Below are 19,984 nucleotides of genomic sequence, written 5' to 3'. Positions count from 1 at the left end.
ATAATGATCGCATAGAAGTAACTGCCATTCACGAATGGCAAAGTATTTAAAAATATCGATTAAAATATATAGCGAAAAAATAACAATTTCTCTATCATTTTTACTGGTAAAAACCAAAACCAGAAATAAAGCTACAATTTCTTGGATCATAAAAATAATTAAGCAGCTGTCGATTGCACTTGTTACTTCACATAAAAACCTTTTCTTTTGCGCGTACTTTTACGGGAAACTTTAAGCAATTATCCATTTATGTCCATTAAAATTTTACAACATTTTTAATTCTATGCCTACATTGATAGTAGAGTTAAAACATTTTTTTTAGAAATTGGCAGCATTCAATATGAAAGTTTCGTTTCAAAACATGAACGTTGTTTAAAGTGAAAAAATAACGTTAAATTAGCGCAAAACGTCACATTGCGTTAACGCGCCGGTCGGGCGAGTTACAAAGTGCATCATATTTTCGAGTGGTGGTTATGAAACCACATAAAACATCGAACATTTCCCGCGTAAGTGATTTTTTTATTTTTACGCCAAATATTCTGACGGCGTTATTTAAACGTCCCCTTGATTTAGAGCGTTACGCAGAATCACAAACGCTATTTAGCCGAGATGGGAGACATTTGTGACACACAAGGATGCCTACGTCAATGACTTTTGATCGTCGCGTTACATCTGCTATCATTCACAATGTACCTCATATTACAAAATAAATAAATAACGTTTAAAAGATAAAATTGACAATTGTTCAATATGACAAGAAATCTTTTTGATTAACAAAATGGTGACGAGCATTAATAGTTACACGCGTAACTTCTACATTATGACGTTAAGTAGAAATTAACTCGAGTTAAATAAAATGTGACTATTGACACATAGATAAAATGTATCTTACTGCATTATGAGCAGTGAAATGAAATGATATAATATCTATTCCAGAAGCAAGCCCATTATATCATTAAAAAAATATATCAATTCAAATTAAAACAGTACACCTGTACTCAGTACTATAATATCAACTCAACGCAAGCAATTTTTGTATATTTATTTCTTTTATGGACCCCGAAAACGGCTCGTAAAGACTATCGATGAAATTGGCTATGTATCTTTGGGGGTAAACAATCGATCTAGCTTAGTCTTGTTTTTGGGAAACCGTATGTTATCCAGTTTTAGTTGAAGCTAATCTTGGTTGCCTAGTTAATTTCTAATTAGGTACTACGCGGCATAGACATTTCTATCAATCCCCGTCGATCGTCGTTTGATTCCCGGCCGGGCAGATATTTGTATGAATAATACGAATGTTTGCTCTCGGGCCTTGGATGTTTAAAATGTATTTAAGTATATATTTATCTATATAAGTATGTTTATCCGTTGCCAGTACCCATAGTACAAGCTTTGATTAGTTTGGGACTAGGTCAATTGGTGTCAAGTGTCCCATGATATTTTTTTATTTTTGATATTTATTGTTATCTCACACAAGCTAGCATAATAACATATATTTCAAATGAATACTGTGTATGTAGTTTAAGCGTTTAATTGTAAAATTTTAGTTTCATTTGCCCTTCGGTTGGTTTAACGTATTGTAATTACTCTTTTCAGATAATTTGATAGATCACAAATTTAGGTCAGAATTTAATACATCGTCTAACTCCTTAAATGGCCTTTACTGTTTCGTTTCATTTTCGTTACACGACACGTATAATGTGTACACTTTACAATCAACACACAACACTAAGTTATAGCCCTATAACATTTTATTCAAGCATTTTTTCAACAACACAGGGTGACGTGACCTTACCTATTTGCGGCGCAAACGCGAAATGGCACATGTGCACGCCGCCGTTGTTCAATCGTAAATATTGTATAAATATTGATGACGCAGAAAGCAATAATGTTCAGGCATACTCCCGAAAAAGTGCCCGACAATTTACGACCTAAAGACATGCGATTAAGTTTTCCGCTCGGAAACTGTATTTGGCCGACATTGAAACCAGTTTTTATATTAATAGGCTTCATTTTGGAGGCACAGGTTCATAGGTTTATGCATAAATTTATCTACGTATGAATTAGATGGGCACGCAGGTAGGTACTGTTAATATACAGTCCCAAACATATGTTAGTGTACCTATTTATTAAAGTTTTGTGATCAGTTATTATATCTGAACTCTATGGAATTAATTATTGAACAAAGAGTCGGAGATGATCAAATTAATACTGGGTTACAAACGGCCGTGTAATATTATTTTCACGGTGTTTAGTTAATCAATTCAGTATCTGGAACTGCGATGTATTTTCAGCTGTATTAGGTTTTTCCAGTAAATAAGGAATCTTTAAAGTAATTATACTAATGGCTTTTCACTTTGCCTTGTTTTCGTTAAAACCTAGCGATTTTAAAGAAGGGAGAGTTATTTTCGTGTACTTATTTGAAATGTCTCCTCGATTTCAAATAAATTCCTTAAAATTGAACACGCGTGTTATCATGTTATCTCTATTAAGTCATAGTTGCTGACTGTAACAGCGTAATAAAGAATATGAGAACATCTAGTGTAAACAAATACCTACTTAGAAATCCACTATTGCGATCTTCCGCGTTCGTTTTATGTAAATTGAGAAAATGCTCTCTCTTCCCGCTCGATTTGCGAGGCTTCGGCTAATCTTCCGCCAGTCGACTACAATTTAATCAAAGTAAACAACGACGGGCGCTGTAATTTATCTAGATTATTTCGTGGCGAGCGATAGTAATCGACTTTTTTCTCCATCTGTACACAGAATGCTCGGAATGGGAGCTCGTAATGTGTCTCGAATCCCAAGATATAAAGATGATTATTATCTACATAAAAGGCTAGACGTTATATAAATAACAGTCTGTTATATTTTTGTTGCGGGATTCAGCGCAACTATTCCGTTTTATCGAAATAGTTGGCCATAATAAAGTATTCGCAACAGTTGACCCATTCGTCTGTTTCAGGGACGTGAGGGCATAATAAACGGCCTATGTATATAATACACGAGCACAGTTGCCTATGGTTAGGAATGTTCCATTTTATAACCAAGCAATAAAACAATAAAGTGCCAGTACTGTTACTGAATGCGGTAAACCCCAAAAGAGAGTATGTTTATCATAGAGTTCGATAATTATTATTGTATCGATAAAAGAGTTTCTGTTGGCACTAACAATTTATGTTGGCCGTCAAGGCTCTCGCGCCGGAGAAGCGACTAAAACGAATTTATGTCACTTTGGGTATGTCAATAAAATCTCACAAGAAATCAAGGTATAGGACGCTATGAATAATATAATGCTAGGGATAAGGTTGAACTGATGATGCAATAATCTTTGATTTTCCGCTCATGGACTACGATAGTTACAAAAAGTTATGTTTAAACGCACACACCTAATTAAGTTTCGACGACTGGATAGCCAAGTGGTTAGAGTACAACTACGAAGCTTGAGGTCCCGGGTGCCATCCCCGGCCGGGGTAGATATTTGTTTGTTCTCGGGTCCTGGATGTTTAGTATGTATTAAGGTATGTATTTATCTATATAAAGTTTGTTTATCCGTTGCCTAGTATCCATAGTACAAGGTTTAGTTTGGGACTGGGTCAATTGGTCTCAAGTGTCCCATGATATTTATTTATTATTCATTGCTTGAAATTATCAAAATTATTACTCACCTTTTTGCCGTCTAATTCGTGTGTTCCTTGCGCTAATACTTTGTCTACGCTACCAGGGTCTCCAAACGTGATAAAGCCAAAACCCCTGAAACAAAGAAAATCACAGGTTAAAAACTTTCTTACAAATATTTTTTTCCTACTGCACCTTTTATTGTGACCATGTTCAAATAACAAGGCAAGATATGGCAAATAATGTTACCTTCCATATCAATAAGGCACAATTACTAGTATATGTACCTTTGGCCTCATCTGCTCTTAACATCAGGTGAGATAGGGGTCAATCAAGGTCAGTTTTATGTAAAAAAAATGTATACGCAACAAAATTTACTTTTTCTTGAAAGACAAAAATACCTTACTTTGGTGTGTTACTGTGTACTTTCACTGAGAAGAGAATTTATTATAATAGTAAGATTAAATCGTTTGATTATTAGGGTTGTATTTGGACACTTGCTAAGCGAGCTTAGTATAAAAAATATTACCAAACCGATATTATATCGTATCGATATCCATAGTTAGTTACATTAATAATTTCCAACTTATCAAGCCCCTCTCACAATAACTTACCAAAGGTGAATTCGAATTCAAAAAATTACAGATTTTGTATAAAAAGATAATATTTTTCATTTCTTTAACTGGAAAATAAATACATGTAGTACAGTCAAGTGCAAAAATATGAATCTATTCAAACCACTCAAAAATATGTTACCACTACCATATTACGTCGCAATAAGAGTCTGTGGTAAAGACCAGATAACTCCTTCTCATACCACGGATGGAACAATTTGGTGGTAGGTACTACGAGGAATAAGAGAGGTATTTTTGAAGTGTAACATAAGGCCATATTTTTGCACTCGATTGTACGTACAAATATAAAGTTAACAGAAGTTTAACAAGCGTTTATGAATAAGAATTCGAATCGTTAGCCAAAAGAAAGCCGTCGTTGAAGCGTTTGCCGCGCGGCTAGTTTTATTTCTTCCGAGCTCGGCGCAATCTCGGCACGAATTTAAACCTACGTAAAAGTACGTAACAGGTAAAGTACAAAATAAGAAATGTCTTCAGTGTGTACTGACTGCGGAACGTGAAGTAGACGGACCGATAGGAGGTGTCTCTCTGATTGCGCTCCGCCGTCGCCGGCCCGAAGTAGACGACACTAACGACGTTCCTATTTATTTTGTTCCAACCTTCAAGTTTGTTTGCAAACTTTTGTAAGTAATGAAATAAATTAAAATGATAACTTCCACGTCTAAGGCTCTATTTGTAAGTACTTTGCTGATTCTTATTTACGGAGTTCATTTTTTGGTTTAGCTGTATTCAGCGCTGATGTAATTACTTTAGAAGTTTGTGATAGTTTGTGCCGTGGACTTCTGTAGGTTTTTTATGTTACTCTTTATTGAATAACTTTTTTATTTATTGAAAAGTAACAAATCTGAAGTAAAATGCATGTTTTGTTTGTGTTTAACAAAAACAAATGTCAAAGTGACAAATAAAGTCAAAATAAATACCTGCATGTTAATTACCATCATAATTATTAGCAAGCGATAATGAATAACAGGGAAAACAAAAAAGTATAAGTAACTTCTTAATGAAAATAACCCAAGAAAAATAATATACGTGCAGTTTTATGAAAATAAATACAGTTACGGAATAGTACATTACTGCAGAGGCCGCGAAATAGGGGATTGCCGGCCGAGTAGTTATAGCTTAGATGGCCGAGTGTTAACGAGGCCATCTAGAGATACGAGGCCGACAATCTCTGTTCGCGGTCGACGCTTGTATAATGCTTTTCTCAAATAAATCCAAGGAAATAATACCATGTCACCATGTCACTAGATAATGAACTCATAACTAAAACAATAACACTTATTTGAATTAAAAACCATTTGTTTTAGGTATAAACCGTATAAGTATTTGTTTTTTTTTTTTATTCCCGCTAAAATACTCTTTTTCATTATTATTTTTTGTAAGATGTTAATGGTTTTGCCACCAAATCTTGGGATGGTTTTATTTATAAAAAAATGACGATACCTTAATTATTAACAATAATAATGTCAATCCTTGTTTATTTATTACATTGACCTGATTTATAATAATCTGGTCAAATAAAAGTTCGTAAGTAAATACACATTCAGAAACTATGTTTCCTTAATTGGCAGTATGCTATAGATAGATAAATACTGCCGTGCAGTTTAGGAACTACTATTAGGTATTATCTTTTGGAATTTTGTTATTAACACATGAAATTTCCCAGAAACGAAACGACTCTCTGGTTTTAGTCAGTCTATAAGATGGAACTTCAAGCTTCCCTGAGTTTCGGGAAGCCTTTGACTTATCGACGTTAACCTTAAAATCACATAATATACTCAAATACATAAAATTACGGCAGGGTGAGAATACCTGTTTCCTTAAAAAAAAAGGAAAGATTCACGAGTCTCCAAAATATAGATTTGTTAAATAATTGTCTTTTGTTAAATAATAATTGATGAAATTATTTTAAGAGGATCTGCTATATCATATCGGGCGAGGTACTGAAATATTTCGTAGTAGCATTACATTTTAATAAATTCGTTACGTGCTAAAATTATCAGAAAACAGAGTGTCAAAGGTTCTACGCAGTCAAGGTGATCATAAAGCACATTCTTGAAAAATATTCCGTAAGTCTGTCTGTAGCATAGTACCAGTAAACTGAGTAAAGAACAGTAAATTGGCCATGATACTGCAGTTTAGAATGCAATCAATACCACTCTTAAGGAGTGCACGAGTCTTGTGTACAGTAATCCGATTTTTTAATGCATTTTAATCTGCTTTTGGTATGACTTTGTGTTTATCTTAAGGTACAGTACTGTAATTGTTTCGAATTTGGAAATAATTTATTTCAGGGCACGTAGAAACGATTTTCAATGACGTTATCATATTCTGTAAATCTATATTATTTCCATTATTTCAGCCTTCCACAGTGTAGAGTCATAAATAATTTATCTTTACATTCAAATATTTGTAAATAACTTCAGGCAAAGTGGCAAAAAAAAATTTCAAAGGGTTTTTTGCGTTTTTCTCGAAACGCACTTTTTACACTTCCTGTTGTTTAAGTATTGCACGGCAGGATAGCCAATAAAAAAAACCAGTGAAACAAAACAAAAGACAATCTCTTTGCTGGCCATGGCCAGGCAATGTTGTTTGAAATCCCATTACTCTCCTCTAGTTTGAAATTAGAACGAATGTTCAATAAGTGCTATACAAAGACGTACTTGGCGTTCTATTATCACGAATATATTATTAAGGGCGACTTTTCCTTGGATGTTTGAGAAAATATGAAGGACTTATTAAAGTTTAACCATCTTACAGTACCTACCCGACGATAAAGATTGCACATCGGTTTTTGGAAAGAAACTCGGCTAATTTCGGCTTAGAGCGTTGAGCGTTGTCACACACTACTTATGTTACGTTTGTCAGTCGTTGTACAAGTGCAGTAGACGGACTCATTTAGATAAAAATATATAATATAGAGCTGTTTAAACCCTTCAACTTTAAGTTGCATCGTATATTTGCCATCGCATATCATTGTTATCGCATCTCTAGGAAAAAACGGGAAACCTTTTAGACGGTCAGTCACGCGAAATTATTTGCAATGTTTTTTTTCTGTCGAGGATGACAATTATTTCAAGAATGTTAAAGAGCGAGTTGCAAATGCCACTGGAATTTCAAGAAGAACTTTGAACAATATATTAAACGAAGTCAGTACCTACTGCACTTTCCAAGACAGTTAAGTTTGCTACTCCGAAAACAGGGAGACCAAAAATAAATTTTATTGGGATTTGGACGATTTTGATTATGATGTTATTCGAAGTATGGTGTACGATTTCTACTTAACATTTAATGAACTGCCGAATCTAAAATCATAAATTGAAAGTTTTCAAGTCCGCCCGGATGGCTACCACCATCTTGCTCGCTAATCCTGCCGTGAAGCAGCAGTGCTTGCACTGTTGTGCTTCGGCGTGGAGAGTAAGACAGCCGGTGAAATTATTGGCACTTGAGATAACCCATCTTAAGCCTCTAGGTTGGCAACGCATCTGCAATACCCCTGGTGTTGCAGATGTTTATGGGCGGTGGCATCTCTTATCATCAGGAGACCCACTTGCTCGTTTGCCATACAGTCGAATAAAAAAATATTTTACAATACTCAGAATAAAGTAGGCGTCTTTTAATCTGCTCTAATCTCTTTTTGGACTATCCTTTTTCTAGTAAGTAGTTATTATTATCGTTTTTCGATGCTTTCATATTTGTTAATTTATATTTGCAGTGTTACTTTGTATTTGTTGTTTTATGTTTGCAGTGTGCAAAAAACCTTTTTTCGTGTTCGTTACAAAGTGCTTATACGCCCACAATTAAATAAAACAAGTTGATAACGCAGCGATTTCCCGAATAAGCGGGCAGCGGTTCGCGGGTGGCGATAAATAATAAAAAGCCTTCTCCACTTTAGGACTTGCAAAAATCACAATTTATAGAGCATTTTAATTTCACTTAGCCGATCCATATTTTACATGTGGCGGCGCGCCCGACCGTGCCTCGACTCGAATTAATACTAAATTGAAATTGTAAAAATGGAAATACAATTTTCTTGTTGTAGCTTCCCCTACCTTCCGATGGTGCTGAAGATGAGTTTTGTTATATCACCGTTAATTTTGCTGAGTGTATTTTAAAATAAAAACAGAAAATTTCAAGTCTACTTATAAGGAACGTAGCCCACTTTTTGTATAAAGAGTCAAAAATCATATGAAGAGTACCGGAATCGTTTCATAATATCATAATGTACAAAATGAGATTTAAGATACAAGCGTTAAAATATAAATATGTATGAGAAAATAGATTACTTCGTCGTCAAATAAAAAGTTACCCCAAAAATTGAGTTAAGACCCTTTTTCCAAAACGCTCACATCACAGTCGTATACACCCTCGAAACCGTATTAAATCAGGTCTTTATAAGATTCATGACTTAATACACTCGGCACTCATATTCGTATACAAAAACATGTAGAGGAGGGCGCTCGTGTAGGGAAATTGAAAATAACGAGGACCTCCGTTCGCACCGCGCATCAAGCCGCCTGTATACGGCACGACCACCGTCAAATGACCTATCGCCGGCCTTTCGATCTTCCCTATCTCCTCTGATCTTTTCATCGATACAAGAAGCGTGGGAGCTCACTGATACTTGGTAGCACTACGGCAGCTACGAGTGGAGAGGCCCTTTACCGAATAGAGTTACGTCCTACTTATCTTTAAGGAGACGATGCCTTATTTTCATCCACTTGCAAGAGGAACAACTCAATTCACTCGAATCTATCATTAAATCATGCGAAGATTTTGCAAACCTGTTGCCGAAGTAGCGTGTATTCAGCCAGTCTTGTTTAAGCATTTTTACTAGTCGCATCTTTTAAATATCTTAAGGTATTTTGCGATACAGGAGTGTCAGTTTAGCGGGAACTGTGTTGCGGTTTCCTGTCCCTCTTCGGTTATGCACAATAGAGCTTAAACGGCTCAGTCGGTAGCAAGCGTAACCGCGCTCCTTTAATTTATGGATGGCGAGATTTTGATACTGCAGCAGTAGTTATCCAGTTATAACTAAATGAGTCCGGTTGTGGCTTGACCACTACACCTGCCCGTTGACTTAGTTACTCGCCTTATTATGGATAGTACAGTCGGTGCCCTAACATAAGTATCCACTTTTCTATACAACTAGTATGAAAAAGTGGATACTTAAATTAGGGAACCGACCGTACATTAGTTTAACTTTTATTGATTTAAACTACCGAGAAATAAAAATATGCCTACTAATATTTATTCAAATTAGAACAGAATTCGAATTTAACCTAAATTGAATTAGATATTTTGAATTTCACTGTGACTTTAATTAAAGAGACGTAGAATTGAACGTCCTTATTGTCAAAGTATGCCCGACTTGTATAGGCCTTGAACTATTTCCAAAAATGATCCTCATGAATCCTTGAAGTAATATAACATTAGCATTTACCTACTTTCATTGCTAATGTTCTAAGTATTATTTATGATGTTTAATTTAGTTAATTGATCCGTGATCTGATCGCTCAGTATAAAACTACATTAATATTTTAATACAGTACATGGGTAAGGCCGCGAATTTTGACCAATTTGGACGTTTCAAATTTGGAACGCTGATAAAAAAAAACTGATAACACCTAGAGGTTTAATTTTTTTTTTATTATATGACACGATATAAACTCTCAAGGTCGCAAATGAGATAATTGATTTAAACCCTTTTAAAAAAATAATAAAAATATATTACCGTCCAAAACGTAACGAAAATTGACTATTTTTTTTGACCACGAGTACTTAATACCTTATTATTTTCATGCTATTTAACTTCTCATGATCATGATTTTGTTTAAACAAAATTTTATGATATAACGATAGTCCTACCGATTGCGGAATCATGATAATCAAATAATTTTCATGTTTTATATTTATTTCTTTTCACGTGCCAAAAAACCACGTTTTCGTTACGAATACTTAGGTGACGCTTAATTAAGCTACCTTTAACGCCAATTTCGCTAGAAATTCGTTTTTGTACACTGGCAACTAATACTCTAATAGGGCAACATCGATGAGATAAATAAATCTCATCAGTTTGTTGACAAACAGCCATCAAAAGTGACGCGGAGATTTTTTTTTCGAAAAAACGTCGAAAGTGCTTGTTCGATTTTAAGGGTAAGTAGTGATTATTTTTAACTGGTTGTTTTTTCATACGATAGGGTAATCTTTTCCATGTATGTGGCATGTGTTATTATGTTCAAAATGTCGTTATTTACCATGATAAACGATTTTTTGTATAAAATACGTTACACTTTCGTTGCGATTACGTTACATTTACGTTACATTTTTACAAAATGCTACGTATTTTGTACATAACGTAACGAAAAAATGTGGTAAAGGGAAGTTCACACAGAAAAATTCTAACTTACACCAGTTTATTATTAGGTTTCCAATGACTGCACGCACAGTAAGTTAGTTAGATGGATATTTTGAAGTTAAATAAATTTTAATCTGTAGGTGCAGGGATCGGCACAAGAGAATTGTGGCGAGTTCTGTGTTCACGTCCTGCTACATGCATAGCGTATTTAAAGTGAGAGACAAACGGAGAGATTCACTTACCTACTTAGTTCATTTGTTACCTAAACTTAATAATCATAATAATTTATTTCCAAAAACATCTTTTTACATTGTCCACTTAACTAAGATACTACTTCCTAAATTGGTAAAACCTGTGATTTAGGGTTTTGGCCATTTCTTTGAGGTATTTAATAGCTTGTACAGTCGAAGTCACAAGCATGCTCACAACTAGGTGGTAGGACCTTGTGCAAGGTCCGCCCGGATTGCTACCACCATCTTCCTCGCTAATCCTGCCGTGAAGCAGCAGTGCTTGCACTGTTGTGTTTCGGCGTGGTGAGTAAGACAGCCGGTGAAATTACTGGCACGTGAGGTATCCCATCATAGGCCTCTAGGTTGGCAACGCGTCTGCAATACCCCTGGCGTTGCAGATTTTTATGGGCGGTGGTGATCTCTTACTCATTTGATCGTTTGCCATCCAGTCGAATAAAAAAAAACCACATCCAAATTCGTTATGCTTATAAATGTGCACCTTATTGTCAGTGTTAGAGAGGCATGTAAAGATACACTTTTGGAAAGATGTTCGTCAACTAGAGGGTACTTCTACTTCCACATTCTCATGTTTAGCTCTATAGATCTCATATAGGACAGATTTAAGATCAGTATCGTCAGAAAGTTCTAGTAAAACTAAAAACTTCACTTTATTATATGACATGTATTTTTTTTTCATACATACGTTATCTAATGGGAATTTTACCAGTTTGATCTAGGCTTTATAAAAATTTGCGTTACGTTTTATGGTAACGTCACGTATTTTTTTATGTTATTTCTATGTCACATTGGTTAAAATTCGCGGCCTTACCCACATGTTAAATTTGAAGAGTTTATACTGTTTTTGGAATTAATTTGATTAATATTATGCCCATAAAAAAAGAACAAATCATACTCTAAGAGTAACAAACAAACCGAAATACGCTATCGAACTGTTTCCTGCCATCGTTAATTACAATTATTGGATAAAAGTTAATTAATATGCCCGACCCACAGCAGAGTTATTTCAAATGAGCCCATTGTTTTCCGCGGCGTTAGGTTAGGACCGAACTATCGAAACGAGACCGATAATCCACTCGGCTATTGTGTTTGAACAAAACTCCAAGAAAATAAATATAGGACGGGGTTGAGGCAAAACCCCAAGCCGCAACGTCAGGAACAAATAGCGGTAACTCCCGTATTCATGGCTCATGGCTGCAGCTTCGGGTAGGAGCCGATAGCAATTACCGGCGGAATTAATATCACGCCCCAAATGTTGCTCGCACATTTATACGTATCGAGTGCAATATTGTCTCCTTTATTAGTTGCCGGGACAAATGCCGCCACAGTCGTAATTCCACCCTTATTTCGGTCGTCGATTGCCGCCTTTCTTATTTAATCTTGACGATAATTAATACTCCTTACGGCCTCTCCCGCTACGTTTCTGGTTTTGACGTGGTCACCTTTTCAATTTGTATTAGTTAGGTGTAATTAACTCACTATTGGATTACCCGTTGAACGGAATATGATTTAATACTGGTGCAATTTGGGCACGCGGAACTGTAAATGCCATCAGTTTTCAAATGCAATATTCAGTTGTGCTCACGAGTGTACAAGTATTACCCACATAATCCACAGTGAAATTAAGTAAGTAATCCAATAATTAATCTAAATGGACCGTACAGCCGAATGGTTCAAAACAATCAGCCCTGCCGCAAAATACGTGCATTAAATGAAGCGAATCGCCGCCTCCGGGGATCCCTGATAAATTAAATTGATTAGAATCCGTTCGATGCCGGCCACCGATGTAGCGCTGTGTAAAAATAAGGCCCAGCGAAAACAACCCGCGACTCCCGAACGGACCACTTGCTTGCCATCATTATATTTATAGTGTTTTTTTGGACAGGGCTCATTTTAAATGAAATTAATAGTGATACCTTGATAAATGTTTTAGTAATATATGCAAAGATATAAAAAATCCAAGCATAAATGGCAAAAACAGGTCCGTCATGTCCGTATGTCTGTTTGTCTGCTCATATTATTATGACGTTACAGGCATTTTACTTGAAAACTACTAGACCTATGTAAATTTTAAAATTAGAAGTTTTCTTCATTGGGACAGTTGCATAACCTAGGGATAAAAGAAATTAATCGCTTGGCAATAGGTACTTGGCAATGATTCATGATCTATTATTTTAAGTATTTTTTATTATAATGTGAACATGTAAGGCGTGAACACCTACACTCCGAAGATCATACAATTTATTCCCCAGTCTTATTTATGAAATGTAGAATAATAATAAAAAATTGGATAAAAGCTGTCCTTTTTACGAAAAATTACGTAACCACCTCGATAATTTTCTTAGAAACAACCCCAAATCAGCCTAGTTCCAGTACGCAAGTATAGGTAGTATACCTGTCACGTCCTAGCAAACATTTAGTACAGCACCGAAGTGTTCAATAAAGTGGAGCTTTTCACAAATTCCGTTCACGAAAGCTTTAACTGGCGATTAAAATTTAAGCTCGAATTTAGACAGCCTAATCTCGGCGTTGCACATCACTGCATTATCGTATAATTTTATATAATGAACTCGTCAGCTATCTAGGTGGCTCGGACAAGATGAAGAGAGTACAGGGAGCTTGTGAAGCGACTAGGAGCTTATCGGGTGCAGCGTGCAGCACTCGCTCTGTTTATTTATTATCAACCTACTAGCCTAGTACGAAACTCACGTGACTTATGCTTGTGTTAACTACAAGTTCGGCTTCGCAGCTATTGCATTGTGCTTCAGGCTGGTGTCTGATAAACTACGACCTTTGTCGTTATGACGACGGGTGATATTGTGTGACGTATATCATAGAGCAACTTGTCTGGTATGTGTTATTGTGATGTGCTCGAACTTGAGCTCAACTGTGCATTGCAAACAATACGCGGTAAGCACTTAAACCAGACGTTGAAATACCTTCTGTTTATTGGTATTTACCACAGTAGACTTTTACTTCTCTAGTGAAATGCCTGTATGGGTTACTACGAGTATTAGCCGAATATCGGTATAGTGATTTTGTAACTTCTAAACATGTAAATTCATGACAAATATATTTTTTTTTTATTCAACTGGATGGCAAACGAGCAAGTGGATCTCTTGATGATAAGAGATCAACACCGCTCATAGATACCAGGGGGATTGCAGATGCGTTGCCAACCTAGAGGCCTAAGATGGGATACCTCAAGTGCCAGTAATTTCACCGGCTGTCTTACTCTCCACGCCGAAACACAACAGTGCAAGCACTGATGTTTGATTTATACGGCTTTACCGTGAATCATAAACATTTAGAGAGATTTTACATTTTGAGATTTTTGTCTTAAATCAAAATAAAATTTAATTTCGAACATTACTGAATAATTGGTGAATCCGGAATCCTGACATTGCTCAAAGAACATTTTGTGCAAGTGCCCCCACGGCCACGTTGCTAGAAGAACTGTAGCTGTAGCTGTAACAGTTTGAGGAGAAAGGTTCTTCAATGGCAACTACGACGAGTAAGGCAACGCGTTGGCAGGCCTTCCAGTAGATGGACCGACGACATCACATCAAGTGGCGAGTTTTCGTTTATTGTGACGTTCCAATGGGGAGACCTTTGTTCAACAATGAACGTCTTCCAGCTGATGATGATTACGATAATTTATGAATAAAAACCTCTTGACACAAATATCTTCAATATCATGCATGTTAAGTCGCTAATCCTTTGTTTTATTTCTAACTACGGTCCAATACAAGCATTCTGGCAGGAAGCGGGTATGTAGCAGTGAAACATAAAATAGCCAGGTTCATTGTAAATTGAACTAAAATGCCAACCAGCAAATTAGGTACTTTATAGCTATGTAAAACGTCAAATAATTCATCCCTGTATTTATTTGTTTGCAGTCTGCATTGGGTATTGTTTGCTGATTGCGTACAAGGATACCGCGATGGAGGTTGTGTGTATATTTAGTTAATAATTACATTAGCCCGTACATATTCCGCTTTATTGATTATGTATACAGTATTTGCGCGTTTAGTTCGTGTATAGTTATAACTGAAGAGTAGCTAACAGAGCTAGGTCAAGAAGCTTGATGGATTGAATTGCGTGGTTTGTTGATCGCATCAATTTATCATAGCAGGGGTTCAGTTTTATATTATTATGTGTACGTGATTTAGACATATGTGGTGTGTTTTTTTTATCAATGACTGTATTATATCAACTACAAAATGTTTAGATAGCTTTAACCCGTGGCATCACCCTTGTAACAAATACATTCTCAAGAAACATTTACAATCTTAGTGTCTGGCCTAAAGGAAAGGTAATGGTTACATTTTAGAAGCCCAACGTTCGCACGAACAACGCCATCTGTTGATTGAAGACGAATTTAGCGCGTAATCTTAAAATCCGAGAATCCGAATAGGTATATATCCAACGTTAACGCATTACGGTATATGGTATATTCCATGACTCAATCCTAATCTTTATATCATCATCATCATTATCAGCCGGAAGACGTCCACAAAAGCCTGCGTGATTGCGTAACATTCAAACTATACAATCTTTTTCATTTATTATTATTAAGAGTAGAATAGGATAGGATTTTGTATTAGTAAAGAAAAAGGGTGTAACGTTCGAATCCAATAATCCTACTTCCTACTAATATTATAAATGCGAAAGCTTGTGAGTGAGTGAGTCTGCTTGTTACTCTTTCACGCAGAAACGGCTGGACGGATTTGGATGAAATTTGGTATGTAGATAGCCATAGCCATAATATGTAGATTCCCATGGGATAGGGATAAAATCTTGAAATAACAACCGCTGGGCTTAGAGTCATGAAATTTGACATGATTGTTTTTAATGTAACGTCAATGAAAACCACGATTTAATTTTCGGGAATTCCCACGGGAATTTTTAAAAATCCCTTAATTTCAATTCAGCGGCTGGATCTTATTATTTACGCGTGCGAAGCCGCGAGTGAACACTAGTAAAATATACATTATCTACCTAAAAACATCAATCATCTGCGTGAAATGTTATACCACATCATCAAAATTTATTTTCTTCTGGTGTACAATTAAATTTGACGCTGCACCTGAAATCAATTACCCACTGAAACATTATACTTATTTGTTTGTCAGGGAAAACGTATCATACAACCTGCATACATGAAATGACGAGTAATAATTTGGTTTATATGACCCTTGATGAGTGATGTTTTCCTGTGAAGAATAGCAATGATTATAATCAGGAATTTTTATTCTCAAGATAAACCGGAAGAGAACCTTTTTCAAATTATTTCGCATTAATAAGTACTTAAAAAACAAGTTGCTGCAAACTGAGAAGTCCAAATATAATAACACACGTTTATAAATAATAATAAATATCATGGGACAATTAACACCAAGTGACCTAGTCGCAAACTAAGCAAAGTTTATATATACTATGAGCAACGGATGAACTTACTTATATAGATAAATTATAAACTTAAATACGTATTAAACACCCATGACTCGACAACAAACATTCGTATTATTAATACAAATATCTGCCCCGACCGGGAATCGAACCCGGGACCTCAAGCTTCGTAGTCAGGTTCTCTAACCACTAGGCCATCTGGTCGTCTGGTCGTCGTATATATCACTTACGTATTCTGTAATAAGCTATGGTTTAGCCAGTTATGGAAGAACATATAAAACATATTTAAAAACATCTACCACCTGCAATTACGTCTATTAAAAACGATTGTACCCCTAAAGATTAAATATAAGCATAAAAACAACTATGAAAATCTATTTAGGTACTGCGGAGTGATGTCCGTATTCGATAAAATAAATATAACCATAGTAACTCAGTACAACACTAAAATGCCTCACCTGAGTTAAAAACAAGACCTAACTATTTACGTAGTCTGCCTAACTATCCTGCCTATATAAGACTAAGGTGTATCAATGTATGGCCAAAGAGTATTGACGAGCATACTGTCCAGTATTTTTAATGGATTACCAAGTTAAATACAAACAAAACTGGAAAATGTACCCGTAATCAGATAAGACGTGTCCTCAAGCGATATTTCCTAACTAAATAAGTATACTACCAAATGTCTATCCTATTGTGCTAATAAATAATGTTATACATATTGTATCAATAGTAATAATTAATAATGATAATAATGATGAATTGTATTAAAGCTCCTTAACTCCAATAATCTTTAATACCTAAATTAAGATTAGAAGTTAAGCAATGTAATTTAAACAGAAATAATTTTCAGAGAAATAAACAGTTTAAATTTTTATTTTTTTAATTATTATTATAGCTCACAGTGCGCCTGTAATTTTATACCACAGGACAAACAGGTGTATCTGTATCAACAAAGTAATTTAATTAATTGAAATACCATCAGTGCATTAAATAAATATTAATGCTATGTTGCTTAATTATTTTATGACGTTCAGTTGGTGACAAATTATTTTGGATATGCGTTGTGATTCAAACAAAATATTGTTTGATTCACGCCGACCTGCATTTCTGTGGGTTTACCAGCTATTAATTAGCTCATTGTGGTTCAATCGTTGTAAGTGAAATTATACTTTTACAGTCATTATTTTAGTAGAATATGTAGGTATACTAAAATTCAATAAATACGTCAGCATACTACCCATAAACACAGCTGCTAGAACGCGTTGGTTTCTTCCGAAATATGTTTAAGTGATGAATCCGCAAGGATGAATGAATGATGATAATATATCCGCAGTAGAACTAAGGTTACCGACATAGCCCGAAGAATAGCGAAACTCAAGTGGGACACATTGCTCGCAGGACTGATGTCCGATGGGGTCAGAAGGTTCTCGAATGGCGTCCACGGACCGGGAGTTGTCGGTTGGCCTTCAACAAGATGGAGCGACGAACTGGTTAAGATCGCGGGATCGCGGTGGATGCGGAAAGCACAAGACCGGTCTGAGTGGACAGCATGGGACTGGAGAGAGATGATCGCTCCACAAAATTAAATTACAACCGAAATTGGTTAACATATTACTAATTCTCTTACGCTGTTGTAATTCAGCGACTTCAAATGTATGGTTTTCAGGCACTAGAAATCTACTGCGGAGTGTAATTAATTCGTGGTCAGTAACAGAGGGCCTATCCCGGATTAATGGAAGGAAAGGAAACTAAAAGGGCACACTGAACATTATTTACATTTGAACTCATTTGCCTTACTAAGCTATTACTTTGTAAGACTCCGTGTACGAGATGAAGTATAACTACTAAGTTGTCCTACACAAATATATAATTTTTACGGGATTTTGTTACATTATTCTTAGACGAAAGAGCGAAAAATTCCATAAAATAAATAAAGCATAAAACGTTTTCATTTTCGAACCAAAATATTTGGAAAAGTATTTGTGAAAAATGTATTACGACTACAAATTTGGCCGCTGTCTATACTTGCATTTTCATCCGACCAACATAGTGTAATACCAAATTTCAAGCCAATCCAACCACTGGAAGTAAGTTAATTTCGAGTTCTAAGTTTGACCCATGCATTTCAAATTCCAACACGGCAAGTTATATAAAAGCTTGTGAAAAGTATGGCCTTGCTTGTTGCATGCTATTAAGGTAAGATATCTGACGCAAAATTAACGTCTTTTAATAAACCAGACAAGTAAAGCAGGCGAGACACCTCTGCGACACTCTTAAGCTTTCCATGAGCATCGAAACCTGAGGTCGCGTGAAGCCGGCGTCATTATACCGCTCCTGCGAAATACATTAGACAATAGTTAGCCATTAGGACAGTATTATTTGACCAAGCAGAGGTGGCGTGCCATAGGGTCGTTTTGCTTCAACTGAAATTTACACTAGCAGATATCCACCCTGCCAGACGGTCAGATATTAAAACGTCTGCAGCTTTTGTGCAGGAAACTAACTGGAATCGTTTAGAGCGAGAGCCTCAACGTTGGCGGGGAAGATAAAAGTTTATGACTTATACATAAAACGATTTTCAAATCATATTTATGGGTGTCGTCCGAACATCTGCAATGGCTAGTTCACGAGGAAATTGAAACCGTCGAGTGCATAACGCTTTTACGAACAATTTAAGTTGGTATTGTGCTCGGGACACCGCGGACGATGTGCTTTTTGCAATGGTCAGCGGTCCCGGCCAACTTTATTGTTGTGTTTTGTATGTGCCACCCTGCTGATATCTTTTGTTGGAATGTTTGTGCAATTTACCTCGTACCTGATAAGTTCTAGAAACTTCTGCGAGATTAATAATGCAATGCAACTCTTCTGCTGGAAATCCAAGACGCTAACTTTTAAGCGGGATAAACAATTTGGATGGAATTTTGATACCGTATGTAGTTTAGGAAAAGTTTTAAATTGCTTCTATAACAATACAGGGCAATTTTGTATACGTGATCTGGGGCAGCCGTATCTGACTCACTTAATTAGGTATAAGATAGTGTTTTGTAGGAATAATAAGGATGTGTTCTTTTTTAATTTTAAATATGATCGTGAGACACGATTTGGTAACACTCAGTAACGAACAAAATTAATTCTTTGTTAAAAACAAAAATGTGAATGTTTCTAATAAATATGGTAGCAATAGCAAATGACTTGTATAAATTTACTAAGCAGTGTAAGGTTGATTCCGATCACGTTTCCAGAATCACCTACATTCAAATGAATGAATGAATGAAACAGGTTTATTCGACACTCAGATGATACACACAAAAATTACAAAAATAGCAAAGGTACAGTCAAGTGCAAAAATAAGTATCTATACGAACCACCCAAATATATTATGTTACTATGGCCTTATGGCGTCGGAATAAGAGTCTGCGTGGTACTTATTTTTGAAACTTTGAATAAGTTCATATTTTTACACTTGACTGTACATAATATTACATCAAATATTTAAAAAAATATATATAAAATTTTGTATGTGTGAGCGAAAAGGTCTCGCCTCAGCATAAATGCGTACTCCTGGAATAGAGTCAGCGGTGGTCAATGCACATTGAGATGCTGTGCATTTTGTCACTGGTCTCGCTTTTCACTTGTTTCAATAGTTACTTATATTACAATTGATACTTACATCAATCTAACGCTTACAACCATTGTAACCCATTTCTATCTAC

The 19,984-nt window shown here is 35.8% G+C and overlaps 1 protein-coding gene across 1 annotated transcript in view; it reads right to left on the bottom strand.

Moving 5' to 3' along the window:
* Window positions 1–19,984, bottom strand: part of Rbp6 (RNA-binding protein 6) — a 622,038-nt gene that overhangs the window by 353,756 nt on the left and 248,298 nt on the right. Inside the window, 1 exon segment of the mRNA XM_074088132.1 lies at window positions 3,669–3,753. Within this exon segment, the coding sequence (XP_073944233.1) occupies window positions 3,669–3,753 (85 nt within the window).

Source organism: Choristoneura fumiferana, chromosome 5 (genome assembly GCF_025370935.1).
Source record: "Choristoneura fumiferana chromosome 5, NRCan_CFum_1, whole genome shotgun sequence".
NCBI classification, from domain to species: Eukaryota; Metazoa; Arthropoda; class Insecta; order Lepidoptera; family Tortricidae; genus Choristoneura; species Choristoneura fumiferana.
The sequence above is the reverse complement of the archived record's forward strand: the minus strand, read 5'-3'. Positions and strand labels throughout refer to the sequence as shown.